Source organism: Microcaecilia unicolor, chromosome 1 (genome assembly GCF_901765095.1).
Source record: "Microcaecilia unicolor chromosome 1, aMicUni1.1, whole genome shotgun sequence".
NCBI lineage: Eukaryota > Metazoa > Chordata > Amphibia > Gymnophiona > Siphonopidae > Microcaecilia > Microcaecilia unicolor.
In genome coordinates this window covers 652,146,746-652,165,588 of record NC_044031.1, presented here as the reverse complement: position 1 = coordinate 652,165,588, position 18,843 = coordinate 652,146,746, and the positions used below count along the sequence as shown (strand labels likewise).

At 42.8% G+C, this 18,843-nt stretch overlaps 1 protein-coding gene across 1 annotated transcript in view; it reads right to left on the bottom strand.

Annotated features, from left to right (window-relative positions):
• Window positions 1-9,866: 9,866 nt before the first annotated feature.
• The window catches only part of LOC115456748 (glutathione S-transferase P-like), a 38,304-nt gene continuing 29,327 nt past the window's right edge, over window positions 9,867-18,843 (bottom strand). The window contains exons 5-7 of the mRNA XM_030186021.1: window positions 13,301-13,404; window positions 12,717-12,824; window positions 9,867-11,296 (exon numbers count right to left, since the gene is read on the bottom strand). Of these exons, the coding sequence (XP_030041881.1) occupies window positions 11,108-11,296; window positions 12,717-12,824; window positions 13,301-13,404 (401 nt within the window). The 3' untranslated portion in view covers window positions 9,867-11,107. The remainder of the gene's footprint in view (window positions 11,297-12,716; window positions 12,825-13,300; window positions 13,405-18,843) is intronic.

The window sequence follows — 18,843 nt, the reverse complement described above, 5'->3', positions numbered from 1 at the left end:
CCCCACGAGGTGAGATTTTGCGTGGAGCCCCAGATCTTTGTCGATTGACAGTCATTTTGTACTTCTTCCATTTTCTTACTATGGCACCAACAGTTGTCTCCTTCTCGCCCAGCGTCTTACTGATGGTTTTGTAGCCCATTCCAGCCTTGTGCAGGTGTATGATCTTGTCCCTGACATCCTTAGACAGCTCCTTGCTCTTGGCCATTTTGTAGAGGTTAGAGTCTGACTGATTCACTGAGTCTGTGGACAGGTGTCTTTCATACAGGTGACCATTGCCGACAGCTGTCTGTCATGCAGGTAACGAGTTGATTTGGAGCATCTACCTGGTCTGTAGGGGCCAGATCTCTTACTGGTTGGTGGGGGATCAAATACTTATTTCCCTCTGCAGAATGCAAATAAATTCATATACTTTCCACAATGTGATTTTCCGGATTTAATTTGTGATGTGCTATCTCTCACTGTTACCAATAACCTACCCTTCAATTATGGGCTGCTCATGTCTTTGTCAGTGGGCAAACTTACAAAATCAGCAAGGGATCAAATACTTATTTCCACCACTGTAACCCTTGTTCACTTGTTCAGAACCCTTATTTTATCATCCTCACTTTAATATTCCCTTATCTCATATTTGTCCTGTTTGTCTGTCCTAATTAAATTGTAAGCTCTGTCGAGCAGGGACTGTCTCTTCATGTTTAAGTGTACAGCGCTGCGTACGTCCAGTAGTGCTATAGAAATGATAAGTAGTAGTAGGGTTACCATATGGCTCCGGAAAAAGGAGGACACATTGATCTATTTTTTTTTTTGTTACATTTGTACCCCGCACTTTCCCACTCATGGCAGGCTCAATGCGGCTTACATATTGTATACAGGTACTTATTTGTGCCTGGGGCAATGGAGGGTTAAGTGACTTGCCCAGAGTCGCAAGGAGCTGCCTGTGCCTGAAGTGGGAATTGAACTCAGTTCCTCAGGACCAAAGTCCACCACTCTAACCACTAGGCCACTCCTCCACATCTAGTCTGGATTTTGCTTCCATTGAAAGCAATGGAAGTAAAACTCAGACTGGCTCAATCTGTCCTCCTTTTTATGGAGCCATATGGTACCCCTATGTGTACACAACACATGCACCTTGAATGAATACGCCAATAATTGTAGCTCAATATGAGGTGCACTAGGTATTTTCCTGTCCCTGAAGGATTACAGTCTAAGTTTGTACCTGAAGCAATGGAGGGTTAAGTGACTCGCTCAAGGCCACAAGGAGTGTCAGTGGGATTTGAACCCTGGTCTTTCTGGCTCTCAGCCTGCTTTTTTAGCTACTAGGCACAAAGCAATGGTTACAATCCTAATAGCAGCAGTGCAGTTACTATGTAATAATTTTTAAAGCAAATAGGAGAAAATATTTTTTCACTCAAAGAAAAGTTAAGCTCTGGAATTTATTACCAGAGGATGTGGTATCTGGGTTTTTAAAAGTTTGGGCAAGTTCCTGGAAGAAAAGTCCATAATCTGCTATTGAGATAGACATGGGGGAAACTACTGCTTGCCCAAGGATTGGCAGCATGAAATCTTGCTACCATTTGGGCTTCTGCCAGGTATTTGTGACCTGGATTAGCCACTGCTGGAAGCAGGATACTGGGCTAGATGGACCATCGGTCTGCCCCAGTATGGCTGTTCTTATATATGACTGGCTCAGCATGAGAGACAACAGTCTACAATTTGATATGGTTTACAGTAAGATGACAATATCTTTTATAGATACTCAGATAACTAAAGACAAAGGGACTTTCTCTACATCTATTTTCCATAAGCCTATAGATAAAAAAAAAAGAAAAGATTGTTACATTTTGACAGAAATAGTGGAAGACATCTCCAGTCACAGGAAGGGAAGCAGTGAGTTTGGGAAAAGCTCTTGTGCTGTACAAATGATATTTCTGCATTTGGTTGAAGAGTTTCAGGAGGTACAGATTGAACTGGGAGGGGAGAACTGCTGCAGTAACCCCTGAGGAAGTAAAGCCTGCTATATTACAGATCATCCTTCCTAGCTCTCTAGACCTGTGTCCTTGTTTTTGGCCTGTGCAGATCTGAAAGGCTGCCTTTGTTGGTACATCTGGTAAATGCTTCTTTACAAAAAGGCTTGTTACCTGAGAACTTGAAATCTGCAGTAGTGAAATCACTATTAAAGCAATTGTCATCATAGCCTCCTTTAGAACCCACCCAAGTTGGAGGGGGCGCTGTGGAGCTACCGACGAGAATGGACGCTTGAAGATCTCTCTCCCCTGCTCTAGCAAGAATATCGTTCCAAATCAACATCAATCCTTATTCCTCTGTCATCAACTAAAACAATTACTTATATAATGTCTTTATCTAAATCGTCGAAGCTGGATTTTCTTAGTTTGCCTCAGACTGGTTCTAAGCGAACAAAAACTGACCCACCAACACCGGAGAAGGCCTTACAGGCAAAATTACTGCTTTCCATGTCGGATATCATCATGGAAGAAATAAAAGCTCTAAAAGAACTAACGACTAAACACTTTCAAACGACCTGTGATCTGAAATCGGATTTGCAATCCCTTTCTCTGCCTTAACAGCTTTTCAAAGCCGTGTTGAGACCTTAGAAACATGTGCGGATCAAACTGCTCTGACTATGGCGCAGCAACAGGAAAAAACTGATCAGCGTTTCCAAAAACTCCCTCCCAGCTCCAAGGCCCCATTCCCTCCCAGCTCCAAGGCCCCATTCCCTCCCTCCCTCCTTCCCTCCCTCCTCCAAGGCCCCCCTTCTTCCTTCCCTCCCTCCTCCAAGGCCCCCCTTCCTTCCCTCCCAGCTCCAAGGCCCCCATCCGTCCATCTCTCCCAGCTCCAAGGCCCCCCTCCTTCCAAGGCCTCCCTCCGAGCTCCAGTCCCTCTCCCTCCGAATTTTAAAACTCACCATACCTCGTCAGGTTACAGCGGCAGGCAGCAGCAGTGAAAAGCTTGCGAGCTGTGCGCTTCAGGAGCCTTCCTTTCGCTGTCTCAGCTGTGTCCCGCCCTCATTTCCTGTTTCTGCAAGGGCAGGACTAGACAGGGAAGGGAAGGCCCCTGAAGCGCCGAGCAGTTCGCATGCTTTTCACTGCTGCTGCCTGCCGCCATAACCCCGACGACGTAACTTAGATGACTTTTAAAATTCAGAGGGAGGGGAACTGGACGGCCGGTCGGGGCGGAGTTCAGGCGAGCCACGCGGGGCTCCCTTGAGCGTGAGGCCCTTTGCGGTTGCCTCGCCCTAAGACCGGCCCTGCTCGCTCCGCCTCTGGACTGTTGCTGTCTGAACGTTCGGGCTCTATTGCGCATTTGCGGGTGAGTCGGTCACTTGTCATTTATATAGATTGATGTTTCAGTATTGTTGGTAAACTTATATGCCCCAAATACTGACTCTCCTGAGGTTTTGGAAAATCTCTTTAAAATAATACAGTCACTGGATTCTATTCTCATTATTATATCAGGGGACTTCAATATTCCTTTAGATTATTTTCTAGATAGGCATTCTCAAAGTAAGGTGTCACCTTCAAAATCGTCTATCACTTTACACTCTCTTATAGACCAATTACATCTCATTGAAGATCTCCATGGAGATTATGTAATCCGACAGGTAAAAAATACACTTTTTATTCTTCCCCTCATAAAGGTTTCTCCAGATTGGACTATTTTTTGATTTCTAATAGTCTTGTTGAAACAATAATCACCTCCAATATTTCACCAATTGTAGTCTCTGATCATGCACCAGTCTCATTAGCCCTAAACTGGTCTACTTTATTTTCTACAAGACTCCCACTTTGAAGACTCCCTTTAAATCTTCTTACAGAAAAAGAAATTTGTATAAAAGTGAAAACTTTCATTGAAGAATTTTTCATTAACAATTCCTCCTCCACTCTTGGTCCAATAGCGACTTAGGAGGCCTTTAAAGCAGCCCTCCGTGGTGAACTTATATCTCTAGCTGCTCACAGATCTAAAAAGGATAGTGCTCAAATAATACAGCTTGAATCTCAAATTAATGATGCAGAATCTAAATATTTTCAGACAGGGAATACTATTTTCCTTAATACTTTATGTAATTTAAAGTATAAGATAAATAAATTGCTTAGTCTTAAAGCTGGTCAGCAAATTTTTGAGTTTCATTCCAAGCATTATGCTGAAAAAGATAAAAGTAGTAAATTATTAGCCAATTATCTTAAAAGAAAACATTCTAAAGTCCAGATCTCTGCTATTAAACTCTCTAATCACAGCGTGGCTTTCTCCACAAAGGATATTTCTAAAGCATTTTTTCATTTCTATTCTGAATTGTACCAATCTGAGTCTCCTCAGTCCCAAAATTTAACAAATAATTTTCTATCCTCATTAGTTAGCTCTAAGTGGACGGAAAATGATATCAAATTTCTTCAGGCTCAGATTACTGAGCAAGAGCTCATCACTGCCATTAAAGACACCCCGATTGGGAAGTCCCCGGGTTCTGATGGGATTCCCATCGAGTTCTACAAATCATTTAAAAAAGATCTTTCTCCTATCCTCTTAAATCTCTTTAATGATTTATCTTCTGAAAATATTTCTTCTAGCCATTTCTCGGAGGTAATCATTACTGTGATTCCTAAACCCAATAAAGACCCTCTTTTGGTATCTAACTACCGCCCCATTTCTTTATTAAATGTAGATTACAAACTATATGCTAAAATTCTTGCAAATAGAATTTAAAAAATCATATCTAAAATTATTCACCCGGGTCAGGTAGGTTTCATGCCTGGTAGACTTATTAGTGACAACTCAAGGCTTTTTTTGCACTTATCTCAGGTAGTATCTTCCTATGCCCAGCCAGTTGTGGCCCTTTCCCTAGATGCGGAGGCCTTTGACAGGGTAGAATGGAATTACCTTTTTGAAGCCTTATCCTGGTTTGGGTGTCCCCCTGAATTTTTGTTAAAAATTATAACTCTGTACGCTAATCCAACTGCTAGAGTAATTACTGATAATGTACTATCGGAGAAGATAGTCCTCCATCGTGGTACTAGACAAGGCTGTCCCCTCTCTCCGTACTTATTTAATATATCTCTTGAACCACTCCTGATTGCAATTAGGTCTCACACTCATATAAAGGGTATTGTATACAAGGATTTGGAAATTAAATGTTCAGCCTACGTAGATGATGTCTTGCTGTATCTGTCTAGTCCCCATCAATCAATATCTAACCTCATTGATTTAATTACTCTCTTTTCCAAATTCTCAGGTTATAAATGAATCAACAAAAGACTGAATTATTACCCCTTAATAATTACGCACTCCCTGACATTGCTAAATCTTTCAATTTGATATGGGCAATGCCAAAGATTAAGTATCTTGGATTGGATCTATATACTTCACTGGCAGATACTATCCAGTTTAATGCTGACCTAATTCTTAAATCCCTCAAATTGTTGTTACATACCTGGCACCCCTTAAATTTATCTTGGTGGGGTCGTCTTGAAACTATTAAAATGATGGTTTCTCTTAAAATCAATTACACTTTAAGTATGCTCCCAATAATTTTTCCTCTCACTTTTTATTCTCAGATAGACAAATTATTGACCTCCTTTTTATTTATTTATTTATTTATTTATTTATTAATATATATCATTATTTCACAACAAATTATGAATATGTAATAGGCATTAACAAAGAAATGTAAAAGGAATAACATTAAGGCCTATTCGTCCACAAATTAAGAAATTGGTTCCAAGAATCAAGAAATGTAGATAACAAAAGGCAATAAAATAAAAAAAAATAAAAAAAACACCAGTTGCTACCTCGGGGTTACTGATCCCAGCCTGCTATTTTATGGAGGGCATACAACATTCATATCTACTCTAGCATCAAGAAATTCTTTTAACTGTTTAGGGTCAACAAATTGAAACTGTTTACCCTCAAGCATTAAATTACATATACAAGGAAATCGTAATACAAAATTTATTCCCAATGCCAACGCTCTAGGACGCAGTTCCAAAAAGGCCCTGCGTCTAGCTTGGGTAGGCCTTGAGAGGTCAGGAAAAACACGGACCTTTAAACCCATAAACAGGTTTTCTAAGTGTCTTAAAGAAAGTCTTAATATTGCATTGCGGTCAGGCTCCAATACAAAAGTAACAAGCATAGTAGACCTCTGGGTAATAATCTCCAGTGAGCTCTCAAGGAATGAAGTTAAATTCATTCCATCCCCCACCGCTGGGAGGTTTCCATCACCCCCCTGTGGGTTCCAGATGTAATAGGCCCTTGTTATGGGGGGCAATGAATCCTTGTCCATTCCAAGAATGTCCACCATATATTTCTTGACCATTTCAACAGGTGAAATTAAAGGTGACTTAGGGAAATTTAGAAACCTAAGATTAAGTCTCCGAATCTGGTTCTCCAGATATTCCGTTCGTTTATGAAGAAAAATATTGTCCTTAACCAAAGCAGTCTCTAAGGTTCCCATCTCTTGCAATTTGGTATTTAAATTTTCCAGTTTCGAGGCCTGCTGCGCAGATACCTGTGCTTGGAGTAGCGCAGCTTCTGAAATAGTTCTTATATTATCAGTGTTCTCTTTTAATGGTCGAACAAGCATCCCAGAATTGCTCTCAAAAAACTTAAAGGTACTAAAGACTCAGGAGGTGTTCTGTTTCCTGATTTTCACACTTATCATAAATCGTTTATTTCTCATCAAGGATGTAATTGTTTTTTTCATAAATCTGACTATAAACCTATATGGTTGCTTTTTGAAGAAGATATGGTATACCCACTTCGTTTGTCTTTTTTGCGCTCATCTACCTCATTTCCATCTCATAAAATAGATGATATCATAATCTCCACGGTTAAATGCATGATAGAATTGGATAAGTTACAAACTATTCCTTTTACCTTGTCTTTTCATATGTCACTATGGTATAACTCCCATATATTAGTAAATAAGGTTCCTTTCTTTTGGAAGGAATGGATCGATAAAGGTATTTTCACTCTCTCAGATATTGTAAATGAAGACAAAAGTATTTGGTCTTTTTCAGAAATTATGGAACAATTTTCTTTGCCATACTCTATGTACTTTAAATGGTTACAATGATCTCACAGTGTTAATGCAATGTCCACCCTCATCTCTCTGACGCATCAGTTACCCTCATTGTTTTCCAATGCACAAACACTGATTCTAAATGGTCACACGACATCTTGTATCTATCAACTTTTTATCAAAAGTGCATATAATTTCAATCTAGTTCTTCAAAACATTTGGCAAGTGGACATTAGATATGCTCTAGATAATGAAGCATGGACTCATTTTTGGACAAAAGTAGTGAAACTTCTCTCCTCTGCTTCTATGTTGCAATCAATGTTCTTTCTGTATCATAAAACCAAATGGGCACCCCATAAACTTGCTGCGGCAGGGCTTCGATCTTCTGATAAATGCTGGCATTGTTCCCAGCACGTCGGTACCTTGTTACATATGCTTTTTGAATGTGATCTAGGGGGGCATTTTCGACCGGGGACGCCCATCTCTAAGGGCGCCCATCTCCAAGGATGGCGCCGCAAAGGAGCGGGGCGGACCGTATTTTTGAACGAGATGAGCGTCCATCTTTTGTTTCAATAATACAGTTGGGGCCGGCCAAATGTCAGAGATGGCCAACATTGGTTTTCGCTGATAATGGAAACCGAGGCCGGCCATCTCAAACCCGGCCAAATCCAAGGCATTTGGTCATGGGAGGAGCCAGCATTTGTAGTGCACTGGTCCCCCTGACATGCCAGGGCACCAACTGGGCACCCTAGGGGGTACTTCTAAAAATTAAAAAATAAAAATAGCTCCCAAGTGCATAGCTCCCTTACCTTGGGTGCTGAGCCCCCCCAAAACCCACTCCCCACAACTATACACCACTACCATAGCCCTAAGGAGTGAAGGGAGGCACCTACATGTGGGTACAGTGGGTTTCGGGTGGGTTTTGAAGGTCTCCCATTTTCCATCACAAGTGTAACAGGTGGGGGGGGGGGGATCATGGGCCTGGGTCCGCCTGCCTGAAGTCCACTACACCCACTAAAACTGCTCCAGGGACCTGTATACTGCTGCGATGGACCTGAGTATGACATTTGAGGCTGGCATAGAGGCTGGCAAAAAAAGTTTTTAAAGTTGTTTTTTTGAGGGTGGGAGGGGATTAGTGACCACTGGGGGAGTCAGGGGAGGTGATCCCCAATTCCCTCCGGTGGTCATCTGGTCAATTCGGGCACTGTTTTGGGACTTGGACCTGAAAAAAAGGGACCAAATTCTCGCCAGGGACACCCTTCTTTTTTCCATTATCGACCGAGGGTGCCCATCTCATAAGCATGCCCCTGCACGCCCCTGTCCTGCCTTTGCAACCCTTCTGACACGCCTCTGGGAACTTTGGCTGTCCCGGCGATGGAAAGCTGTTGGAGCCGGCCAAAATCGGCTTTCGATTATACCGATTTGGCCGGCTTCAGGAGATGGCCAGCCATCTCCCGATTTGTGTCAGAAGATGGCCGGCGATCTCTTTTGAAAATAAGCTGGGTAGTCTCTAAATTTTGGAAAGTAATATGGTGTATTATTCAACAGATCTTGTTGATCAATTGTGACTTTTCATCTTCCATAGTAATTCTCAAGTCTTCTTCTAAACAACTGAATTTATCAGCTCCACAGGCAAAATTATTGGACGTTTTGCTTACTATTGCACAGAAACATATTCTACAAAACTGGAAATCCGCTCACTTATAAATGTCCATTTCTGGTGGAACACGGTTCTACAACATCAAAAATTTGAATATGCAATGGCGGAAAATTTTCGGACAACTTTCTCTAAGAAAAAAGTTTGGACTCCTGTGGAACATTATCTTCAATCTCTTCAGACTGCATTATATCCCAATCATTATCTGGTTGTATCAAGGTTTTTTTTATACGCTTCTTATGACGTTAAGAGCATTCTGGCATGCCGACACGGTATTTTCTCCCTTCTCCTTTCTTTAGATTTTCCTTGTCTCTTGGTTTATTGTATGTTTGGAAAAAAAATTTCAATAAAATATATTGGGAAAAAAAAGATCCCATCCAAGTTACTGCCCGGTATCAAACCCATAGGCATAGTTTGGGGCGCCCCTCCACAAATGTTGCAGGTGCTGATATTAAATTGGTCCCTTCTCCCCCAATGCCAATATGATTTCCTTATACTTTGCCTCCTCCCCCCAGAAAAAGCAGGGAAACTACATCGACGATCAAAGCTCACAACTTTGAGGAAGGTAATAAGTCCTAAGTTAATTAATGGATTTCCGAGAGGATAAAAACATCTTTGTTTGGGATCAGTGAGATAATGCATTTGATTTGACTTATTTTGTTTTTTGATTTTTTGTTTGTTTTTTCTAGTTCAATTTTTGTATTGAAAATTTTAGAAATTAAACAATTAGCGATAAACATTTCAGTGGAAAACAGGCATTGTAAGCAACATACATAGAGTACAACAATCTGAGGAAATCTGTATAAAAATGATTATACAAAAAATGAACAGGATGTTAAAAATAAATCAATTGGCATCCACAATTGTTTAATAGCAACGGCATTCAGATGTTTTCCTGAAACATGTAGTTCAAATTTTTTGAAAAGGCAAACTGTATTGTTTTACTCTGTATTGGGTTCACCTTTATTGGTGTTTGCATTTATTGAGTGGGACCCCCCTGCCTAGACACAAATCCAGGAAAGGGATTCCCAGTGTAAAACCTACAAGAGGAAGAAGCCACAGAACCAGGATGGACTACTTCTTTGTTTTGTCAAGCCCAGAGTAAAATGGTTACAATAGGTAGCCTTCTCCTGGTTTGGGTGATAGAAGGTACTGTAATTCTGGAAATTAGAATTCAGACAGAGATCTTTGGTACGATCCTTTTATTAAGACGTTAGTTGTTCAATGCATAGAATCATACATCAATAGATGTAATCAACCTGGAAAACAACCTCCCCTACCCTCACATCCCACACCCCATAGAACCTTGTGTGGATGTGCATTCAAATCCAAGCACCTATTTTTCTGTAATATTCCAAATACTGTAATCATTGAGCTGGATGGGGAGAGGAATAAACTCAAGGCTAGCTGGGACTGAGGGCTTGAGGAACCATACCTCTAGCAGAGGCTGGTTCTGATTGAGCTGGAAGCCCAATGGAACAGGAAACACCAGGATAAAAACAAGAAGGAAAAGAATATCTAAATCAATATTTCCCAGTTATAACATGGTTCAAGAAGCATCATTCTGTATACATAACATTGGAATGAGATGATTTGTTTAATCTCTCATGTATATATTGGAATTTACGGGCATATTTCATGTGATATATATACCAGAGCATGGTATGTGCTTGCTGCAGAATTAAACCTTTGATGTTAAAGAGAATTAAAAGGATCTTGAGCAAATTTGGATTAAAGAGGAAGTTATATGAGGGACCCTCCAGGTGGCAGTCCAACAATATACTGGAACAGTAATTAAGAGGTTGATAGTCAGCTAGCGGTGCTCAGCGTATTGCTGACCGCTGCCGGCGTTAGCCCTAGAAATTCAGTGCCGGATCATGTTCAGCCTCCGGCACTGAATTTCCAGTATACACAGGTGATGAAAACGGTTAAGTGCGATATTCAGCATTTTAAGCAGCTGTGATGAACCGCATAAAGATAGGACTATGTTTTAAGTGGTCCTATTTCTGCAGTTATCCTAGCCGCTTAAGCGCTGAATATCAGCACTTAATTGGCCAAGTGCCAACTCTGCCCTAAGAACCCCTCCTCCCCCAAAAAATATCCGGTTCTAGCTTAAACACTAACCAGGCATTTTCAATGGCACTGTGTCATTACGTTGCCACTGAATATGCCCAGTCAGCCCTGGACAAGCAATTTAAATGTCCAGAAGCCATTTCTGGCTGATTAAATCACTACCTCTGCTTTTTTATATTTGCCACACTTTATTCCCACCTTGGCCTTGAGTGTAACTTCTATTACAGGATGACAGCTCAGAGAGACAACAGTGGCAGCTGCTTGCAAAAAAAAAAAGTGTCCCGAGTGCTTAATGTGAAAGGGATCAGGCAGCTAATGGCAGAGGATCACTGGTGAAGGTGCAAACGCCAGGATCACTGCTTGCGATTCCAGTTGATGGGGCGGCTCTTGTGTGCATCGCACTCCAGGAAGGACTTGATCTTGGGGCGGGCAGAGAGACGTTCCACGTATGCCTTCAGCAGAGGGAAGTCCTGCAGGCAGCTGGGAGCCAGGACCAGGTGATTGAGGAGCACATCTAGGAAGCTGTAATCAGCGAATGAGATCTAGCAGAGACCCAAAACAAATGTTAAATACCACAATTCCAAACAGCAGGTGCAGTGCAGAGAGGGAGGGGAATAGTTCAGGACAGGGGCGTAGCCAGACAGCAGATTTTGGGTGGGCCCAGGCAAGAAGTGGGTGGGCACCAAGTGTACTCCCCCACCCCACACACCAAAAAAATATCTCAGCTGGTGGGAAAATGCTTCTCCCCACCTTCGCAGTCTGCAGCAGGCATGCACTGAAAACTGAGCATGTGTAGGTACCAGTATCGTGGAGAGCAGCATTTTTGTTACCATCAGGGGGAAGTCTTCAGCTGGTGGAGCTTGGGATCCCCAACAGCTACTGCTAAACGTGTGCTACTGTTGGGTGGGCCTCGGCCCACCCAGGCCCACCTGTGGCTATGCCACTGGTTCAGGACAGCTGGCTATAGTGGAGGGTGTAGAAGCACAGACTATGTGGAAGATGTAGGAACATTGGTTGGGTGAGAGGGGGGGGGAGAAGACTGTATGTGCTGATTGTGAAGGATAATGTAGGAACACTGGCTGTGCTATGGGGTAGGATGGTTTAAGAGCACTGGCTGGTGGAATGAGGTGGCAGAAATGTTACAGCAGTGCTGACTGCAGAGAGGAAGATGTCAAATTGTTGGCTTTAGGGGTAGGGGTTGTACATGAGGGACGGTGTTGGGGTAGTGGCTGTAGTCAGATGGTGTGGAGGGAACAGTATAGGAGTGATGACTATGGGATGGATGTGTCAGAATCAGGGTCAGCTCAACCATTATATAAGACTAGGCGGTCGCCTAGGATCACAGTTTTATGGGGTAGCAAAATGCAGCTGCAGTCTAAGCAAAACAGTAGGTCCTCGCAGCTGGACAGACTCGATAAACCATCAGCACATATTTTACCCTACATTTTTACAGGATGTTTGGTGATTATGACTAGGAGCTTGACGGTTAATTGTGGGGGGGGGGGGGGGGGGAAGACTGTAATACAGAAGACTTGCTAGAGCACCCATTACACTTGCACCTGCTCTGAATGGAAAGCTTAGTGTAGGCGAGATTGTGTTAGAGCCCTGACTGCGGGAGGAGGAGAGAGTTGGTATGCTGGCTGAGATCAGATGGTGTGGAAGGAATGGTATAGGATGGCCATGGGAAGGATTTATCTGAAATCCTGGGATGGTGTTAGAGTGAGGGGTGCTGATTGGCACTTCAGGGAGGAGATAGTGTAGGAACACTGGCTGTAGGAGGGATGGTGCTGGATAGGGCTTGCATGTGCTGTGTCCAATGTATGCAAATTTATCATCTGTATTTTCATTGTGAAAATCATGAAAATCAAACAGGCTGTGATGTCACCTGGACAGGTTTGGGGTGCCCTGGTGTAGGAACATTGACTTTTTGCAGGATGGGGGGGGGGGGGGGGGATCTTTTACCTTGTCTCCCACAATGAATCCTTTCCCTGCATTGTTTTTGGAGAGGCAACACTCAAAGTGCTGGAGATCATTGGGTAGATTTTTTATGTACTGTTCCTTTTCTTCATCCTGTAAAAGAGAAGGGAGATTGTGGTTCTCTTTCTCTCTCTCCCTGCCCTGTGCATTTAGGTTCTCCTAGTAGCCTCCCTATTAACAATGGATTTGAAAGTCACCAGCATAAGTTGATGATCCTACTGGGATCCTCTCATTTTATCCCAATTTGTTCAGCCCTAATTATTGCAGTCAATGGTAATGATATGTTCCTACCATATGAATAGGGTTGCAGTTTCACCCAGGTCAACCCACACAGGCTGATCCTGTCTTGGTTCTGCCCTGTTGCATGTAGGGAGATGTAGTTCTATTGTGCTGCTCATCATGAAATCAGAACTACAATTCCAAGCATAGAATGAGGAAAACCCAGATGATAAATCAGCCTATTTGAATTGAGTTGGGTGAGGTGGTAACCCTATCGTAAGAGATGGAGGTCCATGTCCACAACCTGAGGCTCTGTGTTTGGTAGTAAGCAGAAAGGAGGGAGGACTCACGTAGGTCTGGTAGATCAACTTGACATATTTTAATCGTAGATCCTCTATACCATCGTTGACCATGTCTATCAGAGCTGCCTCCTGCTTGTCTTTCCCGTATAAATCTGAGAAGAGGGAAAGAGACAGGAAGAAATGAAACAACAGAAAAACCGAAGGTCTGTGGCAAGCACTTCTAATATTCTATGACTGTCCCTCCCTTGCTCCCCCTTTCACAATCTCCTTGTAAACATCATTCTCATCATTGAGCTGCTTCCAAAATCCTCCATGCCCTTCTCCCCTCCTCACACAATTTGTCTTCAGATATTGCACACCCATACTGTCTTTATGTGGAAATCTTCCCCTACCACATACCAATGACAAATTTTTGGAGGAAAAAAGAGACTGGCGTATTATAGTGAAGGTGAACTCTATAGAGAGAGCCAGACCTGGGATTTAAAGTCATTGCTTTGCTGGGACCGAGATGCAATGTTTATCCCTGTATTGCAGATCAGGGTGTTTGTTTTACTTTACCCTAAAGTAGAAGTGTGCACAGGGACATAATCTGGTCCCCATCCCCACCCATCCCCAGTGAACTCATCCTCACTCTGTCCCCACCCCATCTCCATCATATTGCTACCATCCCCTCATTATCCCCAGTCAATTCTTTTCCATCCCCATCATATTAATACCGTCTCCTCACCATCCCCACGGCTTTCTTTCCCATCCCCGTACCCAACCTGCATTTAAAATATGTTGTAAATTCAAACAAAACATAAAGGGATTCTTTTACAAAGCTGTGCTATCAATTAGGGTGCACTGAATGCGAAGAAAGCAAATAGAATGTTAGGTATTATTAGGAAAGGAATGGAAAACAAAGGTGAGGATGTTATAATGCCTTTGTATCGCTCCATGGTGCGACTGCACCTTGAATATTGTGTTCAATTCTGGTCACCGCATCTCAAAAGAGATATAGTGGAATTAGAAAAGGTACAGAGAAGGGTGATGAAAATGATAAAGGGGATGGGACGACTTCCCTATGAGGAAAGTCTGAAGAGACTAGGGCTCTTCAGCTTGGAAAAAAGACGGCTGAGGGGAGATATGATAGAGGTCTATAAAATAATGAATGTAGTGGAACGGGTAGATGTAAATCGTTTGTTTACTCTTTCCAAAAATACTAGGACTAGGGGGCATGCGATGAAGCTACAAAGTAGAAAAATTTAATACGAATCGGAGAATTCGTTGCCAAAGTATGTGGTAAAGGTGGTTAGCTTAGCGGAGTTTAAAAAAGGTCTGGATGGCTTCTTAAAGGAAAAGTCCATAGACCATTATTAAATTGACTTGGGGAAAATCCACTGCTATTTTTGGGATAAGCAGTATAAAATGTATTTAACTGTTTCAGGATCTTGCCTGGTATTTGTGACCTGGATTAGCCACTGTTGGAAACAGGATGCTGGACTTGATGGACTTTTGATCTGTCACAGTATAGCAATACTTATGAACTTAAGATCTGTTGACAGTACTTTTGTAGCTCTGTCAAATGGTTCCAACACTATAACTGTTATGACTGGGGATGAGTGAGCCCTTGTGCCCCGACTGAGCACGGTGAAGATGGAGTGACACCGCACTCGGTCAGGCAGCCAGACAACCCCTAGCTTCACTTGCACTTAGCCACTGCCACCCCCCAGGAGTTGAGCCCCTGGGTTTGAGTGGCCGGCAGGACTTCCGGAACCAGCGGGGTTGCACGACCACTGACCAGACAGGTGGGCAAACAAATACAGTCCACAGCCCGTAAATGGCAGAGCAAAGAATAGTCAGTAAACAGTCCAAGGTCAAGGCAGGCAGTAACACAACGCGTGGTCAGTAAGCAATCCAAGGTCAGGAACACAGGAAACCACTGGAACAGATGAAGACCACAACCTCTACGCAAATAGAAGCCGAAGCATGGAAGGACTGGAAACAGGACTTTAAATAGTGGAAGAATTAGGCTCAACCATGTGCAGCTGTTCCAAGATGGCCGCCCCCATCAGAGGAGATGCTCTATGCCCAAATATGGGCTTCCTTCCTGAAGCTGCTCAACTCCAAGATGGCCGTCCTATCCTGGAGATACTACCTCCAAGATGGCCACCGCATCCTTGAATGCCCAAACCCTGTGCGAGCAGACTGCACCTCTGGAGGAGTGTAGCAGAGCATATAACAATAACAACTTCTGCCAGCAAGGAATTATCAATTACGCACAATTTGGTCAGGAGCTGCTTATTTGCTCCTGGTTCAATGGCAATTGCACACAGCTCTTCCCATATTCTTTGCCACAGATTTCAATGTTAGTAGAATGCTGTTCCACCAAGTTGACATGCACTGCTTGAGTATTTTCTTCAGTGAACAATTGACTTTTGTTCACTTAATAAGTGTACATAAGAACATAAGAATAGTCATTCTGGGTCAGACCAATGGTCCATCTAGCCCAGTATCCTGCTTCAAACAGTGGCCAATCTAGGTCAAAGTACAACATTTCATGCTACCAATCTCAAGGCAAGCAGTGGCTTCCCCCATGTCTATCTCAATAGCAGTCTATGGACTTTTCCTCCAGGAACCTGTCTAAACCTTTTTTAAACCCATACACGCTAACCGCTGTTACCACATCCTCCAGCAATGAATCCCAGAGCTTAACTATTCTTTGAGTGAAAAAATATTTCCTCCTATTATCCTATATAATAAAAAGCACCTCCAACATTCTGAAGCTGACTCCGTGGCACTGTGGCAGTGTAGGGTTTGTAAGTCTGTAGTTCAGCGTTTCATTGGCTCTCACTGTCCTCGCCCTCACGTCGAGGAAACGGAATGCTGCATAGTTGCGAAGCAAACAAACGCGACGTCACAGGAATGAAGAACCAATCAGACAGAACGGAACTTGGATGAGGAAAGTGGAGTGGATTGAATCTCTAACAAACAATCATATACAGGGAGGTACAAACATCAGTGGAGGCAAGTGCACAGAACGGAAGGGAAGACAAACATTTAATCACTTTGTCACTCACACACACATCACACACTCAATCACTCTGTGTATCTCTCTCTTACACTGTCTGTAAAACACACTGTCACTCTCAGTCTCTCACATGGGCAACTGTATGTTGCATTCTCACGAGTAAGGAGCTCTTCTGATGTGATTGTTAAACTGATTGAAGGGCCTGAACAAGGAAAGCTTTTACCAAATTGTAGCACAGTTTACACAAAAAATATTGTATATAAAGAAATCTTACACAAGTAAACAACAATTATATTCAGAATACAACCGTGGAAACATTAATGTCAGGAAGTATTTTTTCACGGAGAGAGTAGTGGATGCTTGGAATGCCCTCCCGTGGGAGGTGGTGGAAATGAAAACAGTAACGGAATTCAAACATGCGTGGGATAAGCATAAAGGAATCCTGTGCCAAAGGAATGGATCCTCAGGAGCTTAGTCAAGATCGGGAGGTGGGGCTGGTGGTTAGGAGGCGGGGATAGTGCTGGGCAGACTTATACGGTCTGTGCCAGAGCCGGTGGTTGGGAGGAGGGGCTGGTGGTTGGGAGGCGGGGATAGTGCTGGGCAAACTTATACGGTCTGTGCCCTGAAGAGCACAGGTACAAATCAAAGTAGGGTATACACAAAAAGCAGCAAATATGAGTTATCTTGTTGGGCAGACTGGATGGACCATGCAGGTCTTTTTCTGCCGTCATCTACTATGTTACTATGTTACATTGCTAGCGCTCGTTTCATTGCGTTAAGAAACAGGTCTTTTTTTACTAGTATTTCCATGTAATTTTATTGAATGTCCTCTGGTATTTGTACTGGAGGGAGGGAGATATAGAGACAGATACAGAGGGGAAATGTTGGACACAACAGATAGGGACACAGAGGGAAGATGGATGGGTGAACATGGAAAGAGAAGAAAATTCAAATGGACAGGAGACCCTGCACAGATAGGAAAAAAGCAGAAAAGAGACACCAGGACCAGCACAAATAGAAAAATAAAATGCTCAGACAACAAGGGTAGAAAAAATTATGTTATTCTGAATTTATTAATTGGAATATGTCAGCTTTTGAAAATGCCTATCTCTGGTATTTTGCATTTCAGTTTCTATCGCTCTGTTATTGTTGGGTGCCAAGTCTGACTTCCTGAGGTTTCAGTTCATGCCTCCATACCTCTATTACTGATGTATGGTTCCTTGTTTCATATTTGTTGAGGGTCTATCTGGGTTTTTTGTCTCCAACTAAGGCAGTGATTCCCAAACATTGTACTATGGCAGAACCCCTAAAATATAGCAGACGTGTGTGTGACCAAGCTTAAATCTTGAGATCCTGCCAGATGAAGGATCTTTAAATACAGTTGAATTGTTTCCATAGGTTGTATGTAGTTTCATGTTAAGTGTTTGAAATAATTGTGTTTTAAATATGTAACATGTCATCCATGAAGACACATGAAGGCATTACTTTTCAATAAGTGTAGGCAGCAGCCCTTGCTTGGATTTCAGTCCCTTTACCACCATTTCAAATTTATAGATTGAATGCACTAAGAGAAAAACCTCTCTCATTGACCTTCAATTTCACTTATTGGGGTGGCCCATGTCACTCTTCTGGAAGGGCCATCCTTGGCATCTCTGACAACAAATGTAGAAAAGATACTTTTATTTTCTATTTATTGATTGGAATATGTAGGTTTTTGGAATGTGCATCTGCCAGAACTAGATTTTTACACATGGCTGGGGCTCACGAGAAAAATCACACTCATTTGGCCTTCAGACTCCAGCACTGCGGTGGAAAATCTCCAGCACTGGGATAGGCCACCCTTGGCGTCTCTGCAGAAGGAAAGGCCCGATGCAGGCCAAGGCAGTGTTTCAATACACTGCCGCTGGAGGGTGAAGATTTACTGCAAATAATAAGGTAAACCGGGAAGGGAGGGGAAGAAAGGAGAGAGCCGTCGGTGGTCCGGGAGGGGAAGAAAAGATGCCGGATCGGGTGTGCGGTTGGGGGAGGAAGAGTGGTTAATCAATAATCGTGATTAATTTTTTTAAAGAGTGATTAACGTGCAGCCCTATTAAATACTATTTGCACTAATCTATGGCGCACACATTGTTTCCTGCGCTAGAGCCCTCTAAACATTCTGCTCAGATTAGCGCTGGTGTTAGTCCAGAGCTAATCAACTCTAGCCTTGGCTTTAGGTTCTGAGCATTGGCCTACAGGACAGGATTGAAGAGCAGTGCACTGATGACAGGCAGGGAGATAAAGTCAGATAGAGAGGTGGCAGAGAATTCAGCTACAAGAAATGAGAGTCAGATTATCAGATAACTTCATATGAAAGGGGACAGACTAAACCAGCTCTGCGCTTATCCCTTTACGTGTAGGGACTTGCAATCCTGCTTTGTTTATAGAAAGGTCATACGAACAATGGAATGTAACCAAGACTGACTCAGACTCTCCACCCTGGTGCCACCAGGTAACCCTAGAAAATGTACTTGTTTTCTGAGTCACGCTGAATCTGCACCAAAGCATGTATTTGTACCGTGCTGGCTAGCTGATCCCTCTGAGC